We start from the raw sequence: 26347 nt of genomic DNA, 5'->3' as shown, positions 1-26347 counted from the left end.
TCACCCAGTTGAGTAGCTAGAATGTGGTGGGAGGTGTTAGATGAAGCAAAGTTTGCATTTTATTTTGTTTTGAACTTGAGTTTCAAGGTACTAGAACCTTTTTACAGAAGTGGGTTTACACTGTTTTTACTAGCACAGTAAAGGAGTGCTTATTGAGCAGATTCATTTAATAGCTGACTTTTTTTTTTTTTTACCCACCTTGATCCTTTCCAATTGATTTGATTTGTCTTATTGAACTATCCATGCGTAACCAGCTGAGTTCAGTCTTTCTTGGAGTAGTAAGAGACATATAAGCTCATCTTTTTCAAGTTTAATTACCTTTATTAAGTTTAATAAGCTTCATTTCACCAAAGAAAAGAATCAGTTTAGAGATGAACTCATTGCACACCGATTTAATTGACTCTGAGTCACTTTCAGAGCAAAATTTCAACGAAGGAAACAGAAGGTGCTGCATGAATTATTAGACCAGCTCTTGTGTCTGTTGTTCAACCACCTTTCCCTTCCCCTACCCACAAGATGATAGGGGTGTGTGTGTGTGTGTGTGTGTGTGTGCACGCTATTAGAGTGTTCAGCTATGATATGAGTATGACAGGTGAAGAAGTTGAAATTTTCTGTCCCCAGCATTTCCATTTGTGAGCACTTTTTGAATCAGAGTCAGAGAAAGTATTTATAGAATTTGTTGGGGGTAAAATCACCCCAGAAAAAAGAGCAGCAGGTCACTAGTGGGATGGGATTTTAACTACAAAGACAACATTTTCAGAAGTCTTAAGCTAAAGATATGTTTAAGACATAACCAATACTCCATTAAGAGGGAATTTGGGGGCTTCAATGGAAAATCAATTTACTCCTGACGGTGGCTTAGTTGGCATGAATTTTCTAACAGTATTGGTTTTCCTCACTGCACAAAAATTTCTAAAACATAAATGAACTTATACGCATCAGATTTTCTTTCACCAGATTTGGCTGTGTATATATTTTACCTCCTGTTTTTTTTAATAAAATGAATTTTTGGACTTCTTAACAGGAAAGTAGAAAATAGAACTGGCTTTCTCCCTCTCAAAGTATGATTATAACATTTAGACTGACCGTTACATAAGGCCGTGTAAAACTTATTCACTCAGTCAATAAATATTTATTATATACCAGGCACTGCTCTGGGCACTGGAGATACAGCAAGAAACAAAGCAAAGTTATTTGCCTCATGAAGCTTATAAACCATAAATAAATAAGAAAAATGTCTAATGTAAGATATGGTAAAATGCTATGGAGAAAAATAAGCAAGGAAAGCAGACAGCGTATGGGGGAGTTTAACTAGGGGAGAAGATGACACTTGAGCAACGACCTGAAGAGTGACGAGGCAAACCAAGTCATCTACAGAAGGACATTCCAGACAGAGTAAATAGGACATGTAAAGGCCCTGAGGTAGGAACATGCCTGTGCTGGTTGAGTATTCCTGACACATTCGTATATGTCAGAAAGTATGCATCTATCTATAGGAAAGAGAGACTTCCTGAGCCTCAAATGGCCTTGCAGATAACACAAACTCCCTCACCCCGAGTCTGAGAGAATCTATGTCACTGTCTTTGACCTGGATTAGTAATAAGTCTATGCAATCAAGATCCTGGTTCTGGGTCCATTATTGGCACTATCTCTAATCTCCAGGATGTAGTTTACTTTAGCACTTTGGGATCAGTATCCAGGTCGGGTATAGTTCCCATCTGGCAGTGCAAATGGCTGGGATAAGGGATGAGACATCCATTTAACCACCAATATCCTCATTAAAATAGCCCTGAGGACTGGTGGCTCAGTTTGTTAACCTGAGGGACTGATGGGGTCAAGGCTGAAGTTGGATCTCTCTCAAATTTCTGAGCACTCATATGACACAGAACACATAGGTAAGCCTAACCTGACAGCTCAAAGAGGTCAGCCATTGGTCTAATAAGAAATTGTGACTGAAGTCAAGCAAACAAACCAGAAATGTAACCCGCTTGAAATGAAATTAGTATTTGAAACTCTAGCTTTTTCAAAAAAGGCTAAACTGGAGATTGACACAAGGATTTACCCCACACCTCTTTTAAATAGCAAGTTCTCTCCAGATTCATTGCCAAAGCGAAGCATATCTCTTCTGAAAGCATATTTTTCTTAATACTAAAAGACAATATTAAAGTACAAATTTAAAGCAGACATATAGTAGTTTAGTAATTTTATCACTGAATATATAGAACATAATGTACACTTGGTCTCTTTAAATTGGCATGCTTAACCCAAATAGGTGAGCTCACAATCAAAAATTACAGGAGTACCATTAATTATAAGACTCTTACAATAATAGCAGCAAATGACATTGTTTTCTTCATAACTACCATATCTGAAACTATAAAAGCATTGCTCCAACCACTGTTTTTGAACCATTTCTTGGTTCATACTAATAGTGAAAACGGACTTCCCTATATAACATTTCTTCTTTGTTTCTGTGCAGAGTGAGTAAGAAACATCTCAAGTGTGATTCATCTTTAGTAGGCCTACTTTTCCAGTCAGAAAACAAAATCATTTATTACCATAGATCAAGTCTTTCCATTTAAAAAAAAGTATTTATTTATTTGCCACTGCCATTTCAAAAAACTCTCCAGCTCTGTCATTTTCAAATACAATCTGATAAGTGGGATAACTGTGTGCCCAAGAAGCTGGCAAGTGGCATAGGTGCAGGGCAAATCCAACAGTTCTTCAGCACCCAAATACTGCTGAGTTTGATCTTCTTGGGACTGATTAAATTCATGGAATGGAAGCCCATTTTAAAATCAACCAAAGTACAGTATTTTCTATCTGGAATCTCAAGATTCCTACTCCTCCCCTCCTCACATTAAAAAAAAAAATTAAAATACCTCTTTCTATACATAAAAGTGGGAGGTGCCCTGTATTCCATTACAAGATAAACTATTTCAAGAAACAGTAAAATGATGGAAGTTAAAAGGTCCTCATATTATAGCACCTCATCCCTGCGTAGTGGGTTTAAATTTGTGTTACAATATTCCCCCCTTCTTAGGCTATTGCCCAGTTTAATTTTTATACATAATTTATCTAAATGGCAATAATACCAATAGCTAAATATGTCAGGCATACTACTAAATGTCAGGGGTAGGCAGAGACAAAGACAGACTTGGGACATGCCCTCATGGAGATTATACTATAGGAATATAGTGACCATTATCTCCACTTTATAGTTGAAGAACCATCATCTTAGGTGGACAGTAGCTTGCCTGAGGCTATTCAACTACTAACAAGACTTGAACCAAGTCTATGTGCCTCTAAAACCTAAGCTCCTTCAACACCTGAATTAACTGAAGCATGAACAAATGGTGAGGGCTGCTGAAGGGCCATTCTTCAAGGTCCCCAGGCATATTTTAGTTGACTCAAACTGTAGGCAGAAAAATATCCATAGTCATTTCAGAGTCAGGCCTTACCCAGTCCCTTAAGAACTTTGATGTTCTCTTAAAAGACACATTCCAAAATACTTTCCCATGTTACGGGAGCAGCTGAGCCCAGAGTTTTGGAATTCTGAGCCCTAAACCACATAAAGTCCCTGTAAAGGAGCTCTCACCACGGCTCCTTCTGCCTGACACCCTCTGGAAGATTGTCACCTAATGCTGGCCACCTCCTCAGCACATGGCAAGAATTTCATCATTCCTCTTCCTTCCGAAGAAGCTTCTTGGGACTCATCCTCATACTTTAATGAATGCTAACATCCCTTTTTCACAGTATTCTCACTTCTCCTATGGACACTCTTTCCACATCCTACTTTGGATCTCCACAACGACAATAAAGAGACCAACTGTGCAACCCTGAAACATATGAAACAGGAAAGCTCCTACCTGGTCTGATTGGGATGAACTGTTAAACAAATAATCCTTCATAGTACTCAAAAAAAAATTGTGGTTTTGTTGTTGTTGTTGTTTGAGACAGAGTCTCACTCTGTCACCCAGGCTGGAGAGCTGTGGCACAATCTTGGCTCACTGCAACCTTCACCTCCCAAGTTCAAGTGATTCTCATGCCTCAGCCTCCTGGGTAGCTGGGATTATAGGTGCCTGCCACCAGGCCCAGCTGAATTTTGTACTTTAGTACAGATGGGGTTTCACCATCTTGACCACGCTGGTCCTGACCTCAAGTGATCTGCCCACCTCGGCCTTCCAAAATGCTGGGATTACAAACATGAGCCACTGCGCCAGGTCCCATAGTACTCAAATAATTTCGACATAAAGTGACCTTATTTCCTGACATATTCTTTCTTGGTGTAGGAGAACTATTTTATTCTTTTGAAAGTATATTGTGAACATTAACACTGAAGTCTCATGGCAGGGAATGAGGAAAGTAAGTTGGTTTACCTGATACTGCTTTGAGGGAATCTCTCATTTGACCAAATCCCTCATTTGGTCAAAATGACTAAATATGATCAGAATTCATAAAAGACAATGTCTATATATTTCTAAACTAAGAGGAAAACAGCATTAAATAGGAACTAAGTGGCTCATTTCATGAGTGGGAGACAGTGTTTTAATGGTTTTTAAATATGTCTTCCTATCCCTCCCCCTACTCTAACTTACCCCATTTAATTCACTAACCAAAAGATTAAACACCCATTTAACCAAAAGGAATGATTTCCTAGCCTTTCTTCTGCAACTAAAATGTCTGTGGATACCACACTTTGCTTGACTGAGATGTTCTGATGAGTGAGAAAGGAAAGAGGCTCCCAGAATCCACTCCCTTTTTGTTTTCTACCCTAACTTCTCAGTCAAGTCAATAAATACGTGGTAAGTTGGAATGTGGGTCATGGCACTGTAAGACTTGGCCTGCCACAAGAAATGTCTTTTACTTCATTTCAGAGTCTCAAAATGATCTTGATATTTGGTCTAGTCGCTCGAGAAAAATTGGCATTGGTGGCCCAACGGGGGCCTGAGGTGGCCGGCTGGAGATGAGGCGGTCATTTCCTATCCAGAGCAGTGATATTGAGCAGATGGGGGCTGCCAGCCGGCTGGCTTCTGGATAGGCGTCCGTGTCAGGAGCGATAGGCTGCGAAGTCGCGTGGTGGGGCATAGGGCTGGTAATGCTTGCGGGTGGGCCCGGGGCGGCGAGGAGTCATGTTCATGTAGTCGCTGTGCAGGAGCCTGCTCCTCTTACTCCTCATCTGCAGAAAAGAGAAGTGTCAGTATGGAGGGACAATATCATGGAAGGAGTTCTAAGACTTTGGACACAACTGTTGATATTATTAACTGTCAAATGACAGAAACACTAAAACACTAACCTTTTTTGAGCACCCTGGACTTCAGTAATGACTAATCACACCCAACTACTGACTCTTCACATTGAACTCGAAAAAATCTCAAAGAAAGTATTTTAGAGAAATGCGTCCCTGTTACTCTCAATGCTGTCATTTGACCTGAATTCAAAATGCATACTAATCAACATATCCACTATTGATATGTAAATACACTTGAAGGCCCTTTCTCCTTTGACTAGGTTAAGCCTGCCCACATTGGATCTTCTTACATTAGCATTTGCTTAACAAGCTGTTTTTCCATAATTAACCAAAGAGGACCTTCAGCTCCTGCAGAGTCTGGAATAATCACAAATTTATAAAGATGGAGTCCAAACTAATGGCAATTTACAGTTCTAGACAACTAGCACATTCTTATTTCTTTATGGGTATGTATTTCCATAAAGACAATACTGTCACTCATCTCTCTTTCATAGGCTTGGCTCCCTCAGGATGAATTTCCACCAGAAGTGAGGGAAATAAGGGCAATCAGTTTGCCCACCATGAATCTTAGCAAAATTTTTGACTAAGGGTTAGGAGCATCATTTCTGGATCAACGTGATAGTAAAATTTTACATTTCTTACAAATGACCCAGAAAACATCTAAAAACAGAAAGCCATCAGATTTTTGGATTCAGAATTCTCTATTATGACAAAGGTGCCTAGTTCCTGGCATACAGGCCGATACCTAAGTAGATATGCTGTACATAAATGACATGATACCTAAATGAATAAATAAGTGAATGATTTCAGCCCTGGTTTTGTTTCCATACACTCCTGCCTGAGCACTTCACACCTTCCTCGTCAAAGGGGCATGAGTAAGTGCTAAAGAAAGGTTTGAAAAAACACTGACCTCCAGGTTACTAAACATAGCTAACATGTTTTAAGTCCTCACCTTCTTCAACTCTCAGCAGCATTCTATACTATTGATAACTCTCTTCTTTTTGTGATACTATTTCTCTTTGCATCTATGACATCCCAGTTTTTATCCCACCTGTCTTGTCACTCCTTCCCTGCCTCCTTTGCAAGCTCATCCTTCTCTAACCAGCTGTTAGAATTTTTCACTGCTTGGTCCTAGGCCTTCTTCTCTACTGTATCCTCTTTCCCTAGGCAATCTCATCCACATTCACAGCTTCAATTACCACCTACTCACCCAAATTTATATCTCTGGACTAAACCTCAAAGCCACTGTAAACTCAACATGTCTAAAATAAATTCAAGATTTCCCCAAAATGCTGGGTTTTTTTACTAGTGTTTCTCATCTGAGTGAATGACACTACCATATATACAGTTGCCCAAGACAGCCCTCCTAACCTCATCCTTGACACCTCAAGCTCCCTTAATCCCTGTCCCAGGGGACATTTAGTGAAGTCTAAAAACATTTTGGATCATCACAACGGGGAGGGATGCTACTGGCATCTACTAGGTAGAGGTCAGAGATGCTGCTAAACATCCTACAATGCACAGGGTAGCCCTCTGCAACGAAGAATTGTTTTGGTTCTACATCTTTTCTGTAAATGAAAGACTAGAGCTGTCTTGAGCACAGGATCACAGCAAGGCAGGGGTAAGACCAAGGAAATGTCTGTCCCCAGATGAGTGTAGAAAACAGCTGATAACCTGGGAAGCATTTTTAGTACTTACTCCAACCCTGCGGACTCCCTTTGCCAAACCTCCAAGTGTCAGCCTCTGCCTCTGGACATCCAAACCAAATCACAGCTGGTAGAGAGGCCATAATAATAAAGATGTCTTGATTCTCAGGTTCTTCACATTGCACGTAAAGATAATGAAAGGTCTGTTGCAGTCAACTCCCATGCTTATCCTCAAGCGATTGTCGATGGTGGACTGACTTACTATCACCCTAACTCTAAACACAGCAGTGGGATGAAAATGACAAATGCATGGCTGGGAACAAATACCATGAAGAACCTACGGTACCCATGTGTATCAAGTATGTGTGATATGTGTGCAGGAAGTACCTACCCTATGTGTCTATGTCATCTCTACCCCTTCAACAGTGAACGTCAGCTAATGGTATGTGATTTCTGGACCATTCCTCCTTTGCCCTTCTCCACATGCCAGCCTTACCCCCTTGTTTCCTGGGAACAGCAGCAACACACAGGGCATACGCAAGGTAATCTACTTAAGTACATGGTCTTTAAGAATCTACTGGTTTATTATACAAAGCAGACACTACCTGTACACACACTATCTACATTCCTCACATTGTGATCTGCAGTGGGGAACATAATGTTTTCTTAAAAGATTTCTTTAGACTAGGAAAACGGGCAGCTTTACCAGCACAGCTGTGTGAATGGAGAATTGAAAGACAGTGACAGGTGCTGGCCTGTGACAGCTTGACCGAAGGGAGCTCTTTATTTACTCAAATGTCAACATCAGGTCAAGAACTGAGATAGAATCTGCAGCTGCTCCCAGAAACCCACTCAGCCTAGAAACCCACTCAACCCAGAACTGCCTACAGTAGCATATCATAGGCCCTCAGGAAGTTCCGGAAAACAGCAACTTACATCAAGGCACACTGCAGACCGGCCAAAAATAGGATCTCAGAAAATTACCCAGGAAATAGCTAAACTCCAGGGATCCATAATGGCCTAGATGCCCAGCTCAGCAAGGTACTTGTTGCTTAAACAGCAACAGCAGGAAAAGATAAGCCCAGAGTAAAAATACTATGTTATTCTATGAAATATAGACAAACTTGTATTTATACTCTTTTGGTAAGAGAGTACAAAGACACAGGTTTGAGATGCAGATAAGTGGTAGTTTTTATTGGGTAACCGAATTGACTATAAGAGGCCACAAATGACAGGCCTGCCCAATTCACAGGGAGTCTGTAAGACAAAGTAAAACAAAAATAAATTTTTTTAAAACAAAGCAAGATGAATCTCACTAGGAATTAGTAGTGCTGCCAAGGAAAAACCCAGCGTGTCTGTGATGTGTCTGAGTCGAAAGCGAACAGTTTAAATTCATTGAAAGTGAGAAGCTGTTTTTGTCCCTTTGGGTGACTCAAGTCACTCAGCAAATTGATGTCTCATTATAGTAACTGACATTCTAATGCATATTTATAATAAGTTTTCAATAATGAGCAGTGTCCTCTGCCACTGAAGGTTAAAGTAGTTCTCAAAACTACTTTCCGCAGAGCTAGTAAATTACTTTGACCTAGGTCAGCATATCACAGGGGAATGCCTTTCCTGGAGGGGTACCCAAAGGGCCACTGCACCTGGCCTTTAAGTTAGAAAGTTGAGATTCCCAGTGAGAGGATTGAAAAGCCATATGGTAGGCATAAAAGCCAATGTCCAGAGATTAAGAAGAAACAAGAACTAAGAATTCTAAAAACTCTAAAATAAGCAGCAAACACCACGGAGGATCAAAGCTAGAAGTTAAGTTGGATGAAGACACTAAGATCTGGAAAGATGAAAGTAGTCAACTAACATCAGAGGCAGAATTCAGGCAATATTTTACAATACCAAAGTCCCACCTTCAGGGTTGGGCAACTTGCAGAAGGCAAGCCAGGCAAATTCTTAAGATGATACCTAGTATAAAGAATTTCCAGGAACAAGCGACCACTTTCTTTCCTACCCTGCAGCAGTACAGAGTAAGCAACAGGCAGCCTGACAAATGTCCATCTGAGCCCTAGGGTCTTCTGAATTGCAAGGAGCATGTGGGAAACAATTGAAAGGTAAGCTTCGGCAATAGGCCAAGAAGAGTCTAAAAGAATCTAAGACTGGATAATAGGAAGGCATGACTGTGGATCCAGGTCTGTACCTGCAGTCATCAAGCTGATAGTAAACAGAATGACTTCACATGATAAGGCTTTCAGAAATCACTGACCCATCTACGAATTAGGTAAATATATGGATTATGCCTTAAAGATGAGTATCATACTTCAGGCAGACTCATTTAAATCCTTAATTTGACCTCTCTGGAGGTTATCAATTCATCAATTCAATAAGCGTTCATTAAGCACCAAATGTACTTAATATCAAATGGAGAATATCAAGATAAATAGTCTTTTGGAGACTATCAAGAGAAATAGTCTTTTATCGGCCGGGCGCGGTGGCTCAAGCCTGTAATCCCAGCACTTTGGGAGGCCGAGAAGGGCGGATCACGAGGTCAGGAGATCGAGACCATCCTGGCTAACACGGTGAAACCCCATCTCTACTAAAAAATACAGGAAACTAGCCAGGCGTGGTGGCGGGCGCCTGTAGTCCCAGCTACTCGGGAGGCTGAGACAGGAGAATGGCGTAAACCCGGGAGGCGGAGCTTGCAGTGAGCTGAGATCCAGCCACTGCACTCCAGCCTGGCCGACAGAGCGAGACTCCGTCTCAAAGAAAAGAAATAGTCTTTTATCTTTGAAGAGAATACATTTCTCATTGAAGAAATGACTCATCCATGCATGTAACTTCTAGAAAAAAATTCAAAGACAACATGGAGTCAATACATTCTGTACCATAACTGTGTACCTAAGAAGTTTCTGAGTATGAATAAGTGTCACTCAGGGGTACGTTCTTAACTGTAAATGCGTTCATCAAAATATGTTCAAACCCAGGCCAAAAATTCAATGTTGAGGAAGGTAAAGAAAAATACACCACATTTATTATGTAAACATTTGCAAAAGTTGGTACTTCAATTCAGTGGTGAGAGCTCAGAAAACTCTAACTCCCATTATAGTTTCATAATGACAGCACCATACTTGGCCTCACACAATTCAACTGCTTCAGAGGAGAAAAAAATATGACTCAGATAAACAGATCTAGTTTCTTTGCTAGGTTTGAATACACAATTTCAGTAGCCAAGTTTCTCATGATTTTTGATCAAGCCAACATTGTCCATTGGCTTCAGTTGCCTAGCTTCCCAAGTTGCCTAGGTGTTTATACATATATATGCATTAAAACTGTTTTATGTGTCATAATTATATTGCAAAATGGAGAGAAAAAAGGCAACTGCTCCTAATCCCTCTACCCTAATTTGCCCATTTAGCTTCTTATTTTGTCTCACCACCTACTCAATGCCTTCTGGGAAATCTAACTCATATCAGATTTTTATCTCAGATAGAGTTGAACGGGCTAAAAGAGAACCTACTCAAGCATGGGGAAAAGAAAATCATCGTCATATATTAAACAGAAAATAAACCACATAGACAAAATTCTTGAATGTGTTCAGATTGCATGTGCAGTGGAAAAGTTACATAAAAGCAGTGCTGCTTCTCTTACCCAGAAAATACAAAAGGCCACTGTTACTAGCAAGCTATAGCAAGCCAGGACTCCACCAACCACCACCAGTGCCCAAAAGGGCTTAGAAGGTCCAGGAAATAGGGGGCTTGGACAAAGGTGTTTCCCTGAAAAACAAAATAGAGTGGATTAAATGATACAGGAATAGCAATTGAGTACATTTCCTTCTTTGTGAACATCAGAGAAAAATGTGAAAGAAATAAAAATATTAAACATATTACCAGCTTAGAGTGAATAGATTTCCTGTTTGAGACTTACCCAACCCCACCACTGACCATGACCTGGTCAGTTTTCATGACTACAGTTGAAAGCCATTACGTTAGGATGGTACACTGGTAGACTTGTATTCACTTGACTTTGTGGATTCTACTGTGTGATTCAAAATGGTGACTTCCAATGGCCTTAACCTACTTTACCCCTCTCTCCCATCAGAAGGTAGTTAATCTAGACCCTAAACTGCATCCTTGGAATAAGTTAAATAATATACATGTTTTCAAGCCTTAAGAAAATCATCAGCCTAATATGGCAGTCAGAACACTGGACTGCTAATCAGAGAATAAATTTCTAGCTCCAACCCTGCCTAATCGATTATATGATGATGAACAAGTCGCTTTATATCTTTAGGAATCAAAAGGGGATGAGAAGGAACCTATAGAATTCTATTCAAAATTAGAGAAAATTAGAACTAGAAAGCATACCAAAAATCCTCTAGTCCATTGGTTTTCAATCCTAGCTGCATATTATCTGAGGAAATTTGAAAATATAATGATGTTCAACACCCCTTCCTCAACCCATATCAATTACATCAGAATCTCAGGGCTGGAACTAGGCATTGGTATTTCTTTTAAAACCTACTCAGATTTATAATATATAGACAGGACTGAAAATTACTAAGTACAGGAGCATTGGTGTCCTCAGTTCTACTATAAATGATATGTGTATATGTGTGTATACATATATATAAAATACTATCCTAAAGTAGTATATCATTCATATAGGAAAAAATATTTCACTCTTAACTACAAGCAAGATAGCATAATTTTTAAACCTTTGACTTGATACAAGTGAAATATTCTGTTTGGACATTATAGATACTAGAAATCTAAATGGGACTCAGCAAACAAAATATTCACACATTAATTGTCTCTATTTTGCCAGAACACAAAATCTAACCTGCCACATTAAGTTAACGGTTCTTTCCTTATTTGGTATCCTATTTTTAATCAGCATGGTTCTGTTCCAGCATAGAAGAAAAACTATTTAATGGCATCATGCTAGGATTCAATACAAAACCGAACATATACATTTCTTATTATCATTCCACAAAAAGGAAAACCTATGATATATCCACAAAGTATACCAAAAAATCAAATTTTACTTGTTGCTACTAATAAACTGTATTCTTCTGAGTTGAGGAATCATGATTTTTTTTCCCCTAACATTTAGGCAGAACATAACACCAACAAAAACTCAGCAGACTTATTTTCACTAATTCACAAATACCGCTTAATAGTTGTACTGAGTTTTTGACTATGAAAAAGTTAGGTGACTTATCCAAGATCGCAGAGTTGATTAATAGCAAATTTTATGTCCCCTAGTTTCTAGTTCAGCATTCTTTGTATATTTTAGAAAACGGAAAGGTACAGGCTGGGCGCGGTGGCTCACGCCTCTTATCCCAGCACTTTGGGAGGCTGAGGCAGGCGGCTCACGAGGTCAGGAGATGGAGACCATCCTTGCTAACACAGTGAAACCCCATCTCTACTAAAAATACAAAAAATTAGCCGGGCATGGTGGCGGGCTCCCGTAGTCCCAGCTACCTGGGAGGCTGAGGCAGGAGAATGGCTTAAACCCGGGAGGCGGAGCTTACAGTGAACCAAGATCGCGCCACTGCACTCCAGCCTGGGTGACAGAGTGAGAGTCCATCTCAAAAAAACAAAAACAAAAAAAAAACAAAAAAAAAAAGGAAAGAAAGAAAGAAAAAGAAAATGGAAAGGTACTTTTACAAAGGAAGATTACGGAGCACAAAAAAAAGAATTAATTAGAAATAGAACTGAGTCTTCCTGAGTCTTAACCCATTAGACCCAGTTGTTACTTGAGGGCACCTGGGCTTACATTTTAATGGTAACCTCTTTTCTGTCATGATCCACTCCAATGGAGAAAAATGATCTATTCCCACATGCGGTAACTTCATCACTTACTCTCTCACTCAATGTCAGCAAAGTAAAATAAAGATATTCAAAATATAACCTTGAATCTCCTCTACAGTAAAAGGAAAAAATTTTCTGAAAACGTTGTTTGTCTTTGTTAGTATCAAATCACTTAGGCCTTACTCAACCCCACCACTGACCATGACTTAGTTTTCAGGACTGCATTTGAAAACCATTATTTTAGGGTGGTACACTGGTAAAGTTGTATGTTACCTTTCACATGGATAATGGTTCCATTGCTCTTCTCATTGTCTAGGTAAGGAGGAGGATACATGACTTCAATTTTGCAGAAGTAAATATCTGTTTGGTTAACATACAAATTCTGGAGATAGAATGTCACTGATTCATTGCCCAATTTCCCATCACAGTTGAATCCCGTCTTTGAGTAAACCTGAAGCTGCTGGGAGTAATTCCCATACACAACACAGACTTCCACAGCACTATCCAGTCCTTTATGAAGGGATGCCCGGAACTCCCTTGAGAAGAGATTGTAGGAATACTTGCAGCTAAGGTTGACTGCATTGTCGTACGCTACAAGCATGGGCGACTGCTTCACCAAAATCTTGTTTCCTGGGGGGAAAAAAATCATTTGCTTAGAACAAGAATAAAAGGATAATTTTTCTTCCTGAAAGAAAAATTTATTAATTAACTAAATGAACAGATCTCCAGCAAAGGTTTTCTCTTGGCAGAAGATGTAGGACCTCTTCGAGGGATAATTATACTGAGAGTTCAAAAGTTAACATTTTGATATTATTTGCATCCTCTTTTGAATGGAGCAATGGAGCATGTTTACACCTAGAAGGCAGTACATGGCTTTCTGTTGGCATTGAGCACCACAGCTATACACTCAAAATTTTTAAATCTATATTCCTAAGACATTAATATTAATCATACGTTGGGCCAATTTCCTGATTGAGTGATATATTTGGAGGTGGCTTTACTGCCTGACAGACACACAAATAGATTTGTTTCTTTGTTTGTTTGTTTTTGAGACAGAGGCTTGCTCTGTCGCCCAGGCTAAAGTGCAGTGGTGCAATCTCAGCTCACTGCAACCTTCACCCACTGAGTTCAAACAATTCTCCTGCCTCAGCCTCCTAAGTAGCTGGGATTACAGGCATGCACCACCACGCCCAGCTAATTTTTGGTTTTTTTTTTTTGGTATAGATGGGGTTTCACCATGTTGGCTAGGCTGGTCTCAAACTCCTGGCCTCAAGTGATCTGCCTGCCTTGGCCTCCCAAAGTGCGAGGATTACAAGCATAAGCCACCAAGCCCAACCTACAAATAGATTTGTTTTTAAGTTGTGATACAGGCTTTTGTAAAGGAATTAAAATATTTTGAAACATTTTTACTTTGTTTATTGACCATTCCAGGAGTGGGATGAAGAAACAAGAAAAAATATACCCAAGAGTTTGCTTTAATTTGTTTTCCACACCAAATTCAGAGAATAGCCTCCTCAAGAAATTCATAGATTTATTCCCTTAAATCATAAAGGGTGAAAGGCTCCAGAGGGGAGTTACCTCTCTGGTCCGTCATCTACCTTTACTGCTATCCCAATAAAAGATCAAAGAATCTGGAGACCATTTAGTTCAATCTTTAAAAGCAAAGAAACTGAAATTAGGTTATCAACTCCATAAGAGAAGATAATACATAGATCTCATTTCCCATGGTATCCTCGGCGTTGGCACATGACAGTATTACTTTTTTCTTCTTTTCTAATGACTGTATAAGGCCTAGAAACATTAGCTGGTTTGTCTGAAGTCACCAAACAAATGGTAAACAAAGCCAGAACTAAAACCCAAGTTATCTACAACCACCTGAGAAATAGACCACTGAAGCACTGAGAAACTGAGAATCAACTTTGCAACCAAGAGACCTTCCAAAATTTTTCTTTTTTTTTTTTTTCTGGAGAAGGAGTTTTGCTCTTGTTGCCCAGGCTGGAGTGCAATGGCACGATCTCAACTGACTGCAACCTCCACCTCCTGGGTTCAGGTGATTCTCCTGCCTCAGCCTCCCGAATAGCTGGAATTACAGTCATGCACCACCATGCCCAGCTAATTTTCTATTTTTAGTAGAGATGGGGTTTCTCCATGTTGGTCAGGTTGGTCTCGAACTCCCAACCTCAGGTGATCCACCCGCCTCAGCCTCCCAAAGTGCTGGGCTTACAGGTGTGAGCCGCTGCGCCCAGCCCTCAAGAATTTTTCTAAAACAACAAACCACTTTGTGTCTTTGATTCAAATTTCAATGCAAACAAAAGCATTTTTTTTGTTCTTGTTTTGGGGTGTATTAATAATTATTTACCTACTTGCATTTCTTTTAAGTTTATTTGAAGCAACATCCGTATACTCACACTGAAAAACCAAACAAAATCAGATTCATTTTTAAATGAAATTTACAATTTAACTGAATTTGAATTCATACACACAGGTGTTTTGTTTTGGTTTTGGTAACAAGGGAATGGCATAGAACTAAATTAATAGTAACTTTTTGTCTCCTATATAATCAACAATGCTGGCCAGGCATGGTGGCTCTCACTTTTGTGATCCTAGCAATTTGGAAGGCCAAAGCAGGAAGACTGCTTGAACCCAGGAGTTCAGACTAGCCTGGGCAACATAGAAAGAACCCATCTCTACAAAATTCTTTTTAAAAAATCGTTGCTGGCTTTATATCAAGAACTTTAAAATGAAAAAATATCTGTGCCCAGGTCCTCCCGCTTCCAGAAATTCTGATTTAATTGGTCTAGGATGGGGGAAAGGATTGATACTAAGTTTTTTTCTTTATTTTAGATAATAACTTTATTGAGATATAATTCAGGTACTATAACATTTGCTGTTTTAAAGTGTAAAATTCGGAGACTTTTTAGTATATTCACAAAGTTATGAATGAATCACCACTATCTGACTCCAGAATATTTTCATTACTCCATAAAGAAAGACCATACCCATTTACCATCACCCCGCTTCCTCCCTCCCTTAAATCCCTGGAAACCATGAATCTACTTTGGCCCTATGAATTTGCCTGTTCGGGACTGTTTTTATAAGTAGAATCATACAATATGTGGCTTTTTGTGTCTGACTTCTTTCACTTAGCATAATGTTTTCAAGGTTCATCCATGTTGTAATGTGCATCAGAACTTCATCACTCTTTATGACCAAATAATATTCCATTGTATTATTTTGTTTTTGTTTTTGTTTTTTCTATTCATCACCCTTTGGTTATATGAATAATGCTGCTATGAGCATTTGCATCCAGATTTTTATGTGGACATATGTTTTCAACTCTCTTAGGTATTTGCCAGCAGTAAAATTGCTGAATCATATGGTAACTCTGTGTTTAACTTTTTGAGGAATTGTCAAACTGTTTCCAAAGCAACTGCACCATTGTACATTCTCACCAGCAGTGAATGAGGGCTCCAATTTATCCTCATCCTTGCTGACAGGTGGTATTGTCCATCTTTTCTATTGTAGCCATCCTAGTGAGCATGAAGTGATATCTCATTATGGTTTGATTTGCTATTTCTCTAATAAGTAATGATGTTAAGCATGTTTTCATGTGCTTATTAGTCATTGGTCTATTCTTTTTAGAGAACTCTCTATTCAGATCATTTGCCCATTTATTAACTGGTTAGGTTATTTCTCTTTTTATTATTGAATTATTAGAGTTCTTTATACATTTTTTACAGTTTTTTTTTTTTTTTTCTTCTTGACAGTCTCAATCTGTCACCCAGGCTGGAGTGCAGTGGCACAATCTTGGCTCACTGCAACCTCTGCCGCCTGGGATCAAGCAATTCTCCTGCCTCAGCCTCCCGAGTAGCTGGCATTGGAGGTGACCACCACCACTCCCAGCTAATTTTTATGTTTTCAGTAGAGATGGGGTTTTTCCATGTGGGCCAGGCTGGTCTAAAACTCCTGACCTCAGGTGATCTGCCTGCCTCAGCCTTGATACAAGTTTCCTATCAGATATGTGATTTGCAAATGTTTTCTCTCATTCTGTGGACTGTCTTTCATATTGGCTTAAAAGTTCCCCCACCTAATTCTAATATTCAATCGGGTTGAAAGCCACTATGGCCTAGTGGAATTCACCTGACAACATATTTAGAATCACCTGGAGAACTCTAAAAGCCTTTGGTTTTCCAAGGCCAATTAAATCAGAATCTCTAGGTATAGGACCCAGACATCCATTCATATTTTTTAAGTTTCTCTAGTAATTCTAGATGGCAGTCAAGTTTGAGAACCAGTGGCCTAACAGAGGAAACCTAATTTCTTATCCTCAGATAGGCCTCCACAGGCTTTTCCAACCTCATTTCCTTAAATCGAAACCCTCCTAATTAGACAGACCATTTAAGCCAACATCCCAGGAACACACTGTGAGCATTCCTACCTCCGTGCTTTGTCTACTAACTCCTTGGAACGGAGCACCACTCCCTTCTCAGGTATCAAAATGATTACTATCTGTATCACTCACTTGACATTTGGTCGAGTTCTACCTTTTGAACAACTCTTGTTTCACATGCTTCAATTTGCTTAGCTTTGGATTCACGTACAATTCCCCTAGGCCCCTGGTTTCCAAGTCTCTTGACAGAAAGGACCACATATTATGCTTCTTTACATAACACAGTATGACTAATAGACTCTCATTAAATAATTGTTGAGTGAAAGATGGTGATCCTGCTGTACTGTTGTTATCAGCAGCTAGGTTTGACTACCATCTCATTAAATCCTTGTTCAAAACCTGTGTCAACAACTTTAACTTCACTTATTTGTTCCACAAATATTTTGCAAAAGCACTGAAAAGTAAACATGCAAAGAATTAAAAGGTTCAACCTGTCTTAATACAAACATCCAATTTTTTTTTTTTTAATTTATTTTGTTTGTTTCCTTTTTTCACTTTGAAGGAGACATTAGGTCAGTTCTGATTGGAAGAGCAACCAGCTCCAGCAAGCAATGCCTGCATCTCCCCTCCTTTTCAGAGAATGCAGCTTAGGCATTTGTATTCTGCTTGCTCACCCCCCTGGGAATTTTGTTTCTATTGCTAATTATTTGGATTTTGTTTTAATGCACATTCAAATTCTTGCTGATCTGCCTTTGTTAGCTGATTTAAAGAAAAAGATGAGAATGACAATAGGACTTCTTCGTGGGGATAAAAAAGGGAGTGCGGGTGGGCTGGAAAGAAACCTCAGATGGCTCCCCAGTTTGACTCTCTCCCAGCACCCACAGTGAGGTGGAGAGAGGGAAGGGAGAGGGAGGAAAGAACAAAAGCTATGGCATCTAGAGTCCAGTGGTTTGCTGAATATGTCCTGTCTAACTCAGGGTGTGACGTGTTCCTAAGATGCACATGGGAGAGAAGAATTGATTTCCCAAAAATGAATGGCTTTCAATTCCTGTCCTTGGGCAGCTCATGATCTGATGGGGAAGAAAGATGTAAATAGACCCTACTTTAAACATAGTGACACAGTGATCTGCACAAAACTTCTGAGGGGAACTGGGGAACCAGCTAAGGATCTACGGAGATGACTGCTGACCTGAGTCCTGAAGGATTATGCATACATGGATTTGACCAACTTTTACTAAGTAAAAGTTAACCTGGCTAAGATGTGTCTTTGTGTTGGGGACTGGGGTGAGTTGGGAGAGTGTGTTTGGCCTGGGGGTGAGTTAGGGGACTGTGGGGAGGATAAGACAAAGAGAGAAAAAGAGCAGTCTGGGCAAGGGAGATGAGGAGGGTAAGAAAGAGTGTGGCAGACTTGGGGAATTACAGCTACCTTCTTTTTGCTGGGCCATGAGTTATGAAAGGGAAGATTGTCAAAGTGAGCATAGTTCACTCCATTAGAGAGCCTGGGCTCTCTTCTGAAGGTGATGAAGATCTATTGAAGGCTTTTATGCAGAAAAGTGCTAAGATTTTGCTGGAAAAGAGCTTGAAAACTATTTGTTTTGAATAAGGCCATTTGATGAAAAGCCATCCAATTTATTGTTCATGTTTACTTTCCTCCCTCTTCTTTGTCAACATAGATCATTTTTAAATTAGTTAGCTCTCAAGCACAGATACTATACTTGAAATAGTTTGCTTACTATGTGTTAATATGTGACGAACAACCTCCTAGTTTAGAGTTCAAGCTGAGTTCAAGGTTGGCTGATAAAATCTCTTGTTTCTCAATATTTATATCCTCATAACATTTGGTCCCACTTTGGTTCATGTCAATAATTCAGGGAAGCCTAAATGGGAAACTATCTCATAAGACCTCAGAATCTCTATCTGCTTTGCAAGACACTAAAATGAAAGAAATTTACTTTTGGTGCTAGAAAAAGATAACCAGTGACTCTCAGTGATATTGAATATGTGTGATCATTGTGACTTTGAGTAAACACAGTAATTCTGATTTCTCTTATTTTCTTTTAAAATGGGACATGTGTAAAAATGCACACCCCTTGCTCTATGACAGTGAAGTAAAAACATGGAGAAATCAAAGTAGCTGATAATCAGAATATCAGGTGACATTTGGCTTTGACATGTATTTTGGTCCTCTGAGTTTCTGAAAATCCACAGTACTTCAAATAATGTAAGAACATACTACAAATGTAAGGACATATCTAGACTCAGAAGTAACCCAAATATTTAGCTCCCTTGTCCTAACTTCTGTTTGATTTCTTTTTGCTTTCCAGTTCATGCTAGGAGTAGAAGACATTCTTCTTAGGCTACTTGGGTATTAGCAGACCCAGCCCTTTCCCTATGAATATTTGATTTTCCTTCTTGTGGGTGTTCAGGTAAGGTCTACCTAGGTCAAACCTACTAGGTTAAAAGGAACATTGTCAACCCATCCATTTTCTTTGCTTACGTTATCAAAAGATTGGCCTGACTGACATTTCTCTAACTGAATTGACAAGTTGTTTTGATGATGAATTTAGTGCTTTGCTTTTCAAAGCCTTTCCTAGCAGCTAAACCAGCTAAAGGTGTGGAGACAGGAAGCACTAACCTCAAACCTCTTTCCCTCACAGCTCCTGCTTAACAACAGGCAACATGAAGAGTGAGACTGGAGGTGAGAAGGTACTTATCTGCTGCTTGTGAGCAAGGTACTGAGAGCTAAAAGATTTCCCACAGATAATCTGTGAATCTTGTGATATAGTCGACTTCAGGAAAATTGAAGTTGCTTGAACTTCCATGAGAATGGCAGTGGGTGGTGGGGAAGCTTGGTTACAAAAAAAAAAAAAAAAAAAAAAAAAAAAACAACTTGCCGTTTACACCTATTATAAACAGGTCAATTACCATATTTAGTAACGAGGTCAACCCTTTGCACAGGTGGGGTGGTAACCACCTCTAAGGTGTGGCTCCCAGCATCAAAGAACTCTGACCTTAAAAGGACCCTCCCACCAGCTCAGTTAATGTTTAGATTTCCAAAGAAAATGAAGCCTAAAATGCAATATGGGAAACACATTGGCTTAATTTAGTATCTATGGCTTACATTCATAGGGCTATAAAATGCTCTTTCTTATTTTATCTCATCTGAACTCTATATTATCTCATCTGAACTCAGATATATATATCTGAACTGTGAAGTAAATAGGCAGGACAGTCATCTTTATGCCCATCTTACAGACAGGGAAACTGAGGTCAAAGAGGTAGATGAGTTGTCCAAGGTTACAGGAAACATAAGTGATCCTTGAAATTTAAGCTCATACCTCATGACTTCTAATCTACTGTTCATTTCCCTCTGCCATGTTGCATCACAATTTCAACACAATTTCAGTGATTGGTTCTAGATCCTCTCAAAGTTGGACTTGATAGGGAGGATGGTACTAGATGTCTGGAGTGAGGGTTAGGGAGGAGATTACCATTAAGTAGGGAAGTGAATGGAATGGGAAGAGGATCAGAACAAAATAAATTTCATTTTCCCCATCATTTTATTAGAGTCTTATCCTGCAAAAAAAAAAAACCACTCAACTGGAAGGAAACTTGGAGATGATCTACGTCAATCCCTTATTTTAAAAAAGAGGCCATTGGGGCAAAAAAAGAAGAAGAAGTAAATGACTTTTCAAACAAGGTCACACAAATAAGGGGAGAGCTAAGATATAATTTATTTATTTAGACATCTAGAAGTAATGTTTTAAATCATGAATGGACAGAAAAACAACTTTGTTCATTCAGCAAGACTGAATTTATTTCATGCTCCTATCTAGAAAAAATTTGTTTCCAAATTTTTTGCCTCTAATGCACATATACAAAACATTTTGCTTACAATTTTGAAGCCTTCCTAAAGGTCACAGATGGATCCCAAATAAGGCCTACAGACAGTATGATCACATCAAATGATCTTATAAATTATTTCTGATGTACAAGTAATAATTATACCATTGAGATCTTCCATTCTAGCTTACCCAAGTGTACAAAAGGGATTGAACATAGACATGAGTCAACACATAAAGTCACATTTCAGTCTGAACTTCACTAGGAAAATCCTTAACTTCGGGGCTTTTGTGAATTACATTTGTTTGTCATTTTTTTCTTTTTCTTTCTCATAGCACCATAGAGAAATAAAATGACACATAGACACTGGTGAACCAGACAGTAAAGTCAGCAGCACTCAAGAGTGGAACATGTACTGGGAAGCTAAAGAAGCAGTTAGAGAGCTGGAATACATGATTAATTAGCAATGTGATTTTCCTCCAGAATCTAAGAACTTTATCAGGTTCCATTTATACACATCATAGTCTGACTTTCTTTTGCAGTTGAGAAATCAGGTTGTAAGATTCTAATTATCTGGTTTCCTTTTAAAAATTCGGACTGAACAGAATTTCATGTGTTAGGTAGAAACCAAAAACAATGAAAGCTTCTACTTTCAGCCGTCTTGCCCTGTGATATTTGTGAGCATACTGTGAAGGTGACGCTGATTTCCCTGGCATAGAAGAGCACCTCCCTCCTGACCACAGAGCTGGTTAAGTTACTGTAACTTTCCTCTGAGTACATTTCCTGTTCAGGCCCAGGATGCCCTTCAACACGTGACCATCTGTCCACTGGCTCCTTTTCAGGCTCTGTAAGGGGTAGGTTCCCCCACAAGACAACCTGGTGGTTGCTCAGGAACCTGTGAGACAAACTGTGCTCCCTGAGAAGAAAGGGGGACTCAACAGTCTACGGCTCTGATAACCTTAGCTGGTGGCCTGGCTTCCTTCTGATAAGAGAAAGAGAAGTACAAAACATTCACCAGACTGTAGCACCTTTCCCCATCCTCTCTGAGCTTCAATGAAGATAAAAACAAAGCTATTCATGACCCACCATGCTTTGAATGGACCCACTTTTTCTCCCAGAAATTCATGTTAAAATGAAAAAATGCTAATAATAATGCAGGTTATGGTTTAAAATAATTCTGTGGTCATTTCATCTAGTTTTCTGTTGACTGTTATCTTGGAACTCTTCCCATTTTCACAAGAAATGAAGGTTTAAGGAAAATCTCTTCACAAAAAAAAGCTGGGGGGGGACTTTGAATAAGCTTGATAACCATGCATATATAGTTGTCCTCTGGATCCATGGGGGATTGGCTCCAGGACTCCTGCAGATACCAAAATCCATGGAAGCTCAAGTCGTGCAATTGTTGGTCTTCTGTATCCACAGCTTCTGCATCCCACAAATACTGTTTTTGATCCATGGTTGATTGAATCCACAGATGCATAACCCATGGATATGGAGGGCCAACTATATGTTGTCTCATTCCAGATCCCAAATGAAAACAGATGGCACACACAAAAGTGGGCAAGAGTAGAAGGATTATTTATGAAAGGACTGTTGGCAAAGGTGTGGCGACAGCAGAACCACAAGGGGTAGTGCCAGAGCCTGTGACTTGCAGCAGCAGAATTATGACCACCCTTAGGTCTAAAGAGACCAGGGGACAGCGAAGTTACCAGAACCAGAAGGAAAGAGAGTAGTGAAGAGGAGGCCACCATGACAGAAGCAATGACTTCCATCAAGAAAAGCAGACCAAGCAACCAGCCTTGGCCAAGATTGTGTATGTCACAACTATCGGTTATACCAAGCACATTAACTGTTATTGACAGAAAGTACGGTTTTAAAACAAAATCTAAAGAGGTTTTAGTTCGAACAAGGACAAATGATTATAGGTAACAATAGAAATAGAAATAAAATCCTGATTAATAAATTTACTAATTTATCACACCTGTAATCCTAGCATTTTGGGAGGCTGATGCAGGTGGATCACTTGAACCCAGGAGATGGAAACCAGCCAAGGCAACATGGTGAGATCCCATTTCTACAAAAATTACAAAAATTAGCTGGGTGTGGTGGTACCTGGCTGTGGTGGCATGTGCCTGTAGTCCCAGCTCCTTGGGAGGCTGAAGTGGGAGGATCACTTGAGCCTAGGAGGTCAAGGCTGCAGTGAGTGGTGATCGCACCACTGCACTCCAGCCTGAGCAACAAAGTGAGACCCATCTCAAATAAATAAATAATTTACTAAAGAAGTTGCTTTTGGTCAGCACTAATCCAAGCCCCACCTTTAACCTTTATTTGTGTTCCTACACAGGCAGACACTATAATATAGAGGACACTTGTTCTTGTCCTCTTAAAAAAGTTATTGTGCTACATATAACTGTCAGAAAGTAACTCAAAGGTCAGATAGTTCAGTAGCAAAAAGTCCCATCTGAGCACCAAGACCTAAGACATTCATTTTTGAGAGGGAAAAGTTATCAAAAACAATCAATGAGTACTTTCTGAGAAGAAATTTTGATGTGTCAGAGAATTGTCCTTTGGTATTCTGACTTCTGCTGTGACAGCGTCATTCATTCATTTATTCATCGAGTACCTAATGTACTTGATTCTTAGGAGATGGAAAGATGTAAAAGACACAGCTGTTTCATCCTAGGAGAAATCCTAAGGCAAGTACACAATCAGCTACTCTCTGAAGCCATCTGTGGTACATGGACCCTATAAAGCGTCATTGATAGTCACGTGAAAGAGGCCTTGTTTCCAGACAGGATGATTCTGGAGGCTTTTGCAGAGGCTTCGCATTTAGCTGAGCCATAAGGTCTGGGGCAAATTTAGACAGGCTAAGATCATGGAAATGACCTTAGTGTGAAGGTTTATTGGGAACTGGCAGAGCATTCCATTTATGTAGGATGGAAACAGATGAAGATGGCCGGTACCAGTCATGGGGAGCCTTAAATGCCAAGAAAAGGCACATGGATCTTACCAGAAAGACCACGGGAGATGCTGAAGATGTCTGAGTTGAGAATGTTGTGGTACATGCTGCTTTGGGAAGGTTAGCATAACCTTGAGGAGTGCAGCAAGCAATCTTGGCTGCCCTTGGCTTGGAGCAAGGGAAGAGCTGAGGCAGAGACCAATCAGGAGGCTGATGCAAGAGCACTGATGTGAGTTCATCAGGCCTGAGCTGCGGAGGTGGCAGCTGGTATGAAAGGGTCGAACAAGGCATTGGTGCTCAGTTTTACAAACTGATAGTGAACAGGAATGGAAACTGACCCAGAGTTCATGCACTCGGTAAGGGTGTGAGTGGAAGTACCATTGACAAAATCAGGTAAGTTAAGAGGAAATTTGTTCATCCTGGGGGAAAGATCCAGAAGTTGTTAGAAGCACAGGACTAGAGTTCAAGGAAGCCAGTTGGGGACAGAAATGTACATTAGGAAGTTCATATGTATTAGGATGACAGTTAATATTAAAACCGCTAAAAACCATCACCTGTGCTGTAATCCATCCCTATCACTCAGAGATGCCACCCAGCAATGCAGGATGTGAGTGCTCTGGGACCAAAACTTCCTAAACCCAAAGCAACATAAACTCAGGTGCAGTGTGACCCAGTCCCTACCGTTCATAGGTCAAATCTGCTATTTTCCTCTGATCTCTTAATGTTAGAAAGACAATCTAAGGGGACAACGTAGCAAGAGTACCTTAACTTACATGAAAGTGGAACCCGTACCAAAAGCCACCAAACAACTCCCCAAAATCAAATCTTACTATCCTAAAAGGTTGCCTGTAGTCCAAATAGAAGGTAACCAGGGAATTATAGCTTTCTGTACATATATATTATTATAGTAATTCAGTTAACAGATCAAAAGAAAACCCATAGGTATAAAGAGACCTCCTCTATTAATTTATTATTTTCTAAATATATGTTTTAATCTAGTAACCAAATTTGAGAGCCATATTTTCCTCCTGAGCCACGATTATCCTGATCCCTCATTCAAAACAACTCTGTAATGAAGACAACAGTACATTTTTCCTGTCTGTTCCATTCTGCCTAAATCACATACCTCTGAAGAATCTGCTCAGGATCACCTTGTCATATACAGAACCCCCAGGTAAATATCATGGCCCAGAAGTTTACATAATTACTGTGTTGGACCTCAACATTGCATAGGAAAATAGGAGACAGCAAAGGCAGCATTGCCCCCTTAAATCCAGCAGTCATTTCTAAGCACATTAGCAGCATCTAGGATCCCAGTTAGCAATCCCTGCAAGAGATTTCAGAGATGGCTGGTTTGTAATTTCTTCTATTTGCTCTATCAGGTCATAAGAGCATCCACAAGGGGTGGGGTAGTTGAGCTGCCTTGTTAGACCTGACAAAAGCTAGCTTTTTAAAAAATTCCACCTCAGAAGCACTTTTAAGCCAGAAAGTAAACCTGAGATATCCTCCAGCCCAAACTCTTCATGTATCAGATGAAGAAACCAAGGCCTAGAAAAGTTCTGTCACAGCATGACAGACTAATACTCCTAATCACATCCCCCACCTTGAGAAATCCTTGGGATTAGCTTTTGAGTTTGAAAAAAGAGAGGGCAAAAGAATAGCGGACTGGCCTCCCTAAGCCAAGGTCAAGCAACCATATCCTTGTTCCAAAACACACAGGGAAATGCTAAGATTAACATCCCTGACTGGAAACTGGAGCCCCGCCCATAATGTTGGGCAGGGTTGGTTTGAACCCTGTGACCCTGTGATCTCAGCCATGAGCTGAGGTCAAGCCTAGCCATAGTGTGCATTGTTGAGGGCTCAAGCAAGAATTTAAAGTATAAATGGGCTAAGTCTTCAGAGAGAAGGCGTGTATTACCCAGTAGCCCTTGTTGATGCAGGTTTAACACTATGACCTGCTCTGAGAGATTTGTTTGTTTTTAACCTCAGGTTCACCAGTATAGAATCACTCATCTACCATAGCATCATCTAACTTATCTCTACCCCCGTAAGTCTCTTCTCTTGCTCCCCATCTTCTTAGAGGTTTGTCCTCCTCTCTCTAATACACCTATCTCCTATGCAACCCTCCCCATCTCCTTGAGAAAACTGCCCCCACCCTCTTTTTTTCCTCTCTCTCCTCCTCCTTTCTTTCCTAATAATAGCCTTCTCTACCTTCCAGCCCTGCAATGCTACACATACACACACTCTCTCTGCCCCCCTCCCCTCAGGTCCAGCACTTGGCTCCTTCCACATGTCAAATATACTTAAGTCACTAAGCCATTTGCAAACATTTATTGTTACATGCACAAAATACCATGGTAGATATTTTAGATGATATACATTCCTGTCTTTACCTTATCTATTTCCTCTCCTTTTCACTGTCTCTGTTTTGTCCCCCTCCACTTTTTCTTAATC

At 39.9% G+C, this 26347-nt stretch overlaps 1 protein-coding gene across 5 annotated transcripts in view; it reads right to left on the bottom strand.

Moving 5' to 3' along the window:
• Positions 1-2186: 2186 nt before the first annotated feature.
• The window catches only part of CD28 (CD28 molecule), a 68748-nt gene continuing 44587 nt past the window's right edge, over positions 2187-26347 (bottom strand). For 4 of the 5 annotated variants that reach the window (XM_071072462.1, XM_071072461.1, XM_011717994.2 and 1 more), the window contains exons 2-4: positions 12975-13331; positions 10537-10661; positions 2187-5179 (exon numbers count right to left, since the gene is read on the bottom strand). In XM_071072462.1, coding sequence (XP_070928563.1) covers positions 5051-5179; positions 10537-10661; positions 12975-13302 — 582 coding nt within the window. In that variant the 5' untranslated portion in view covers positions 13303-13331 and the 3' untranslated portion in view covers positions 2187-5050. 5 annotated transcript variants of the gene reach the window in all.

Source organism: Macaca nemestrina, chromosome 11, assembly GCF_043159975.1.
Source record: "Macaca nemestrina isolate mMacNem1 chromosome 11, mMacNem.hap1, whole genome shotgun sequence".
In the NCBI taxonomy this organism is placed as follows: domain Eukaryota; kingdom Metazoa; phylum Chordata; class Mammalia; order Primates; family Cercopithecidae; genus Macaca; species Macaca nemestrina.
The sequence above is the reverse complement of the archived record's forward strand: the minus strand, read 5'-3'. Positions and strand labels throughout refer to the sequence as shown.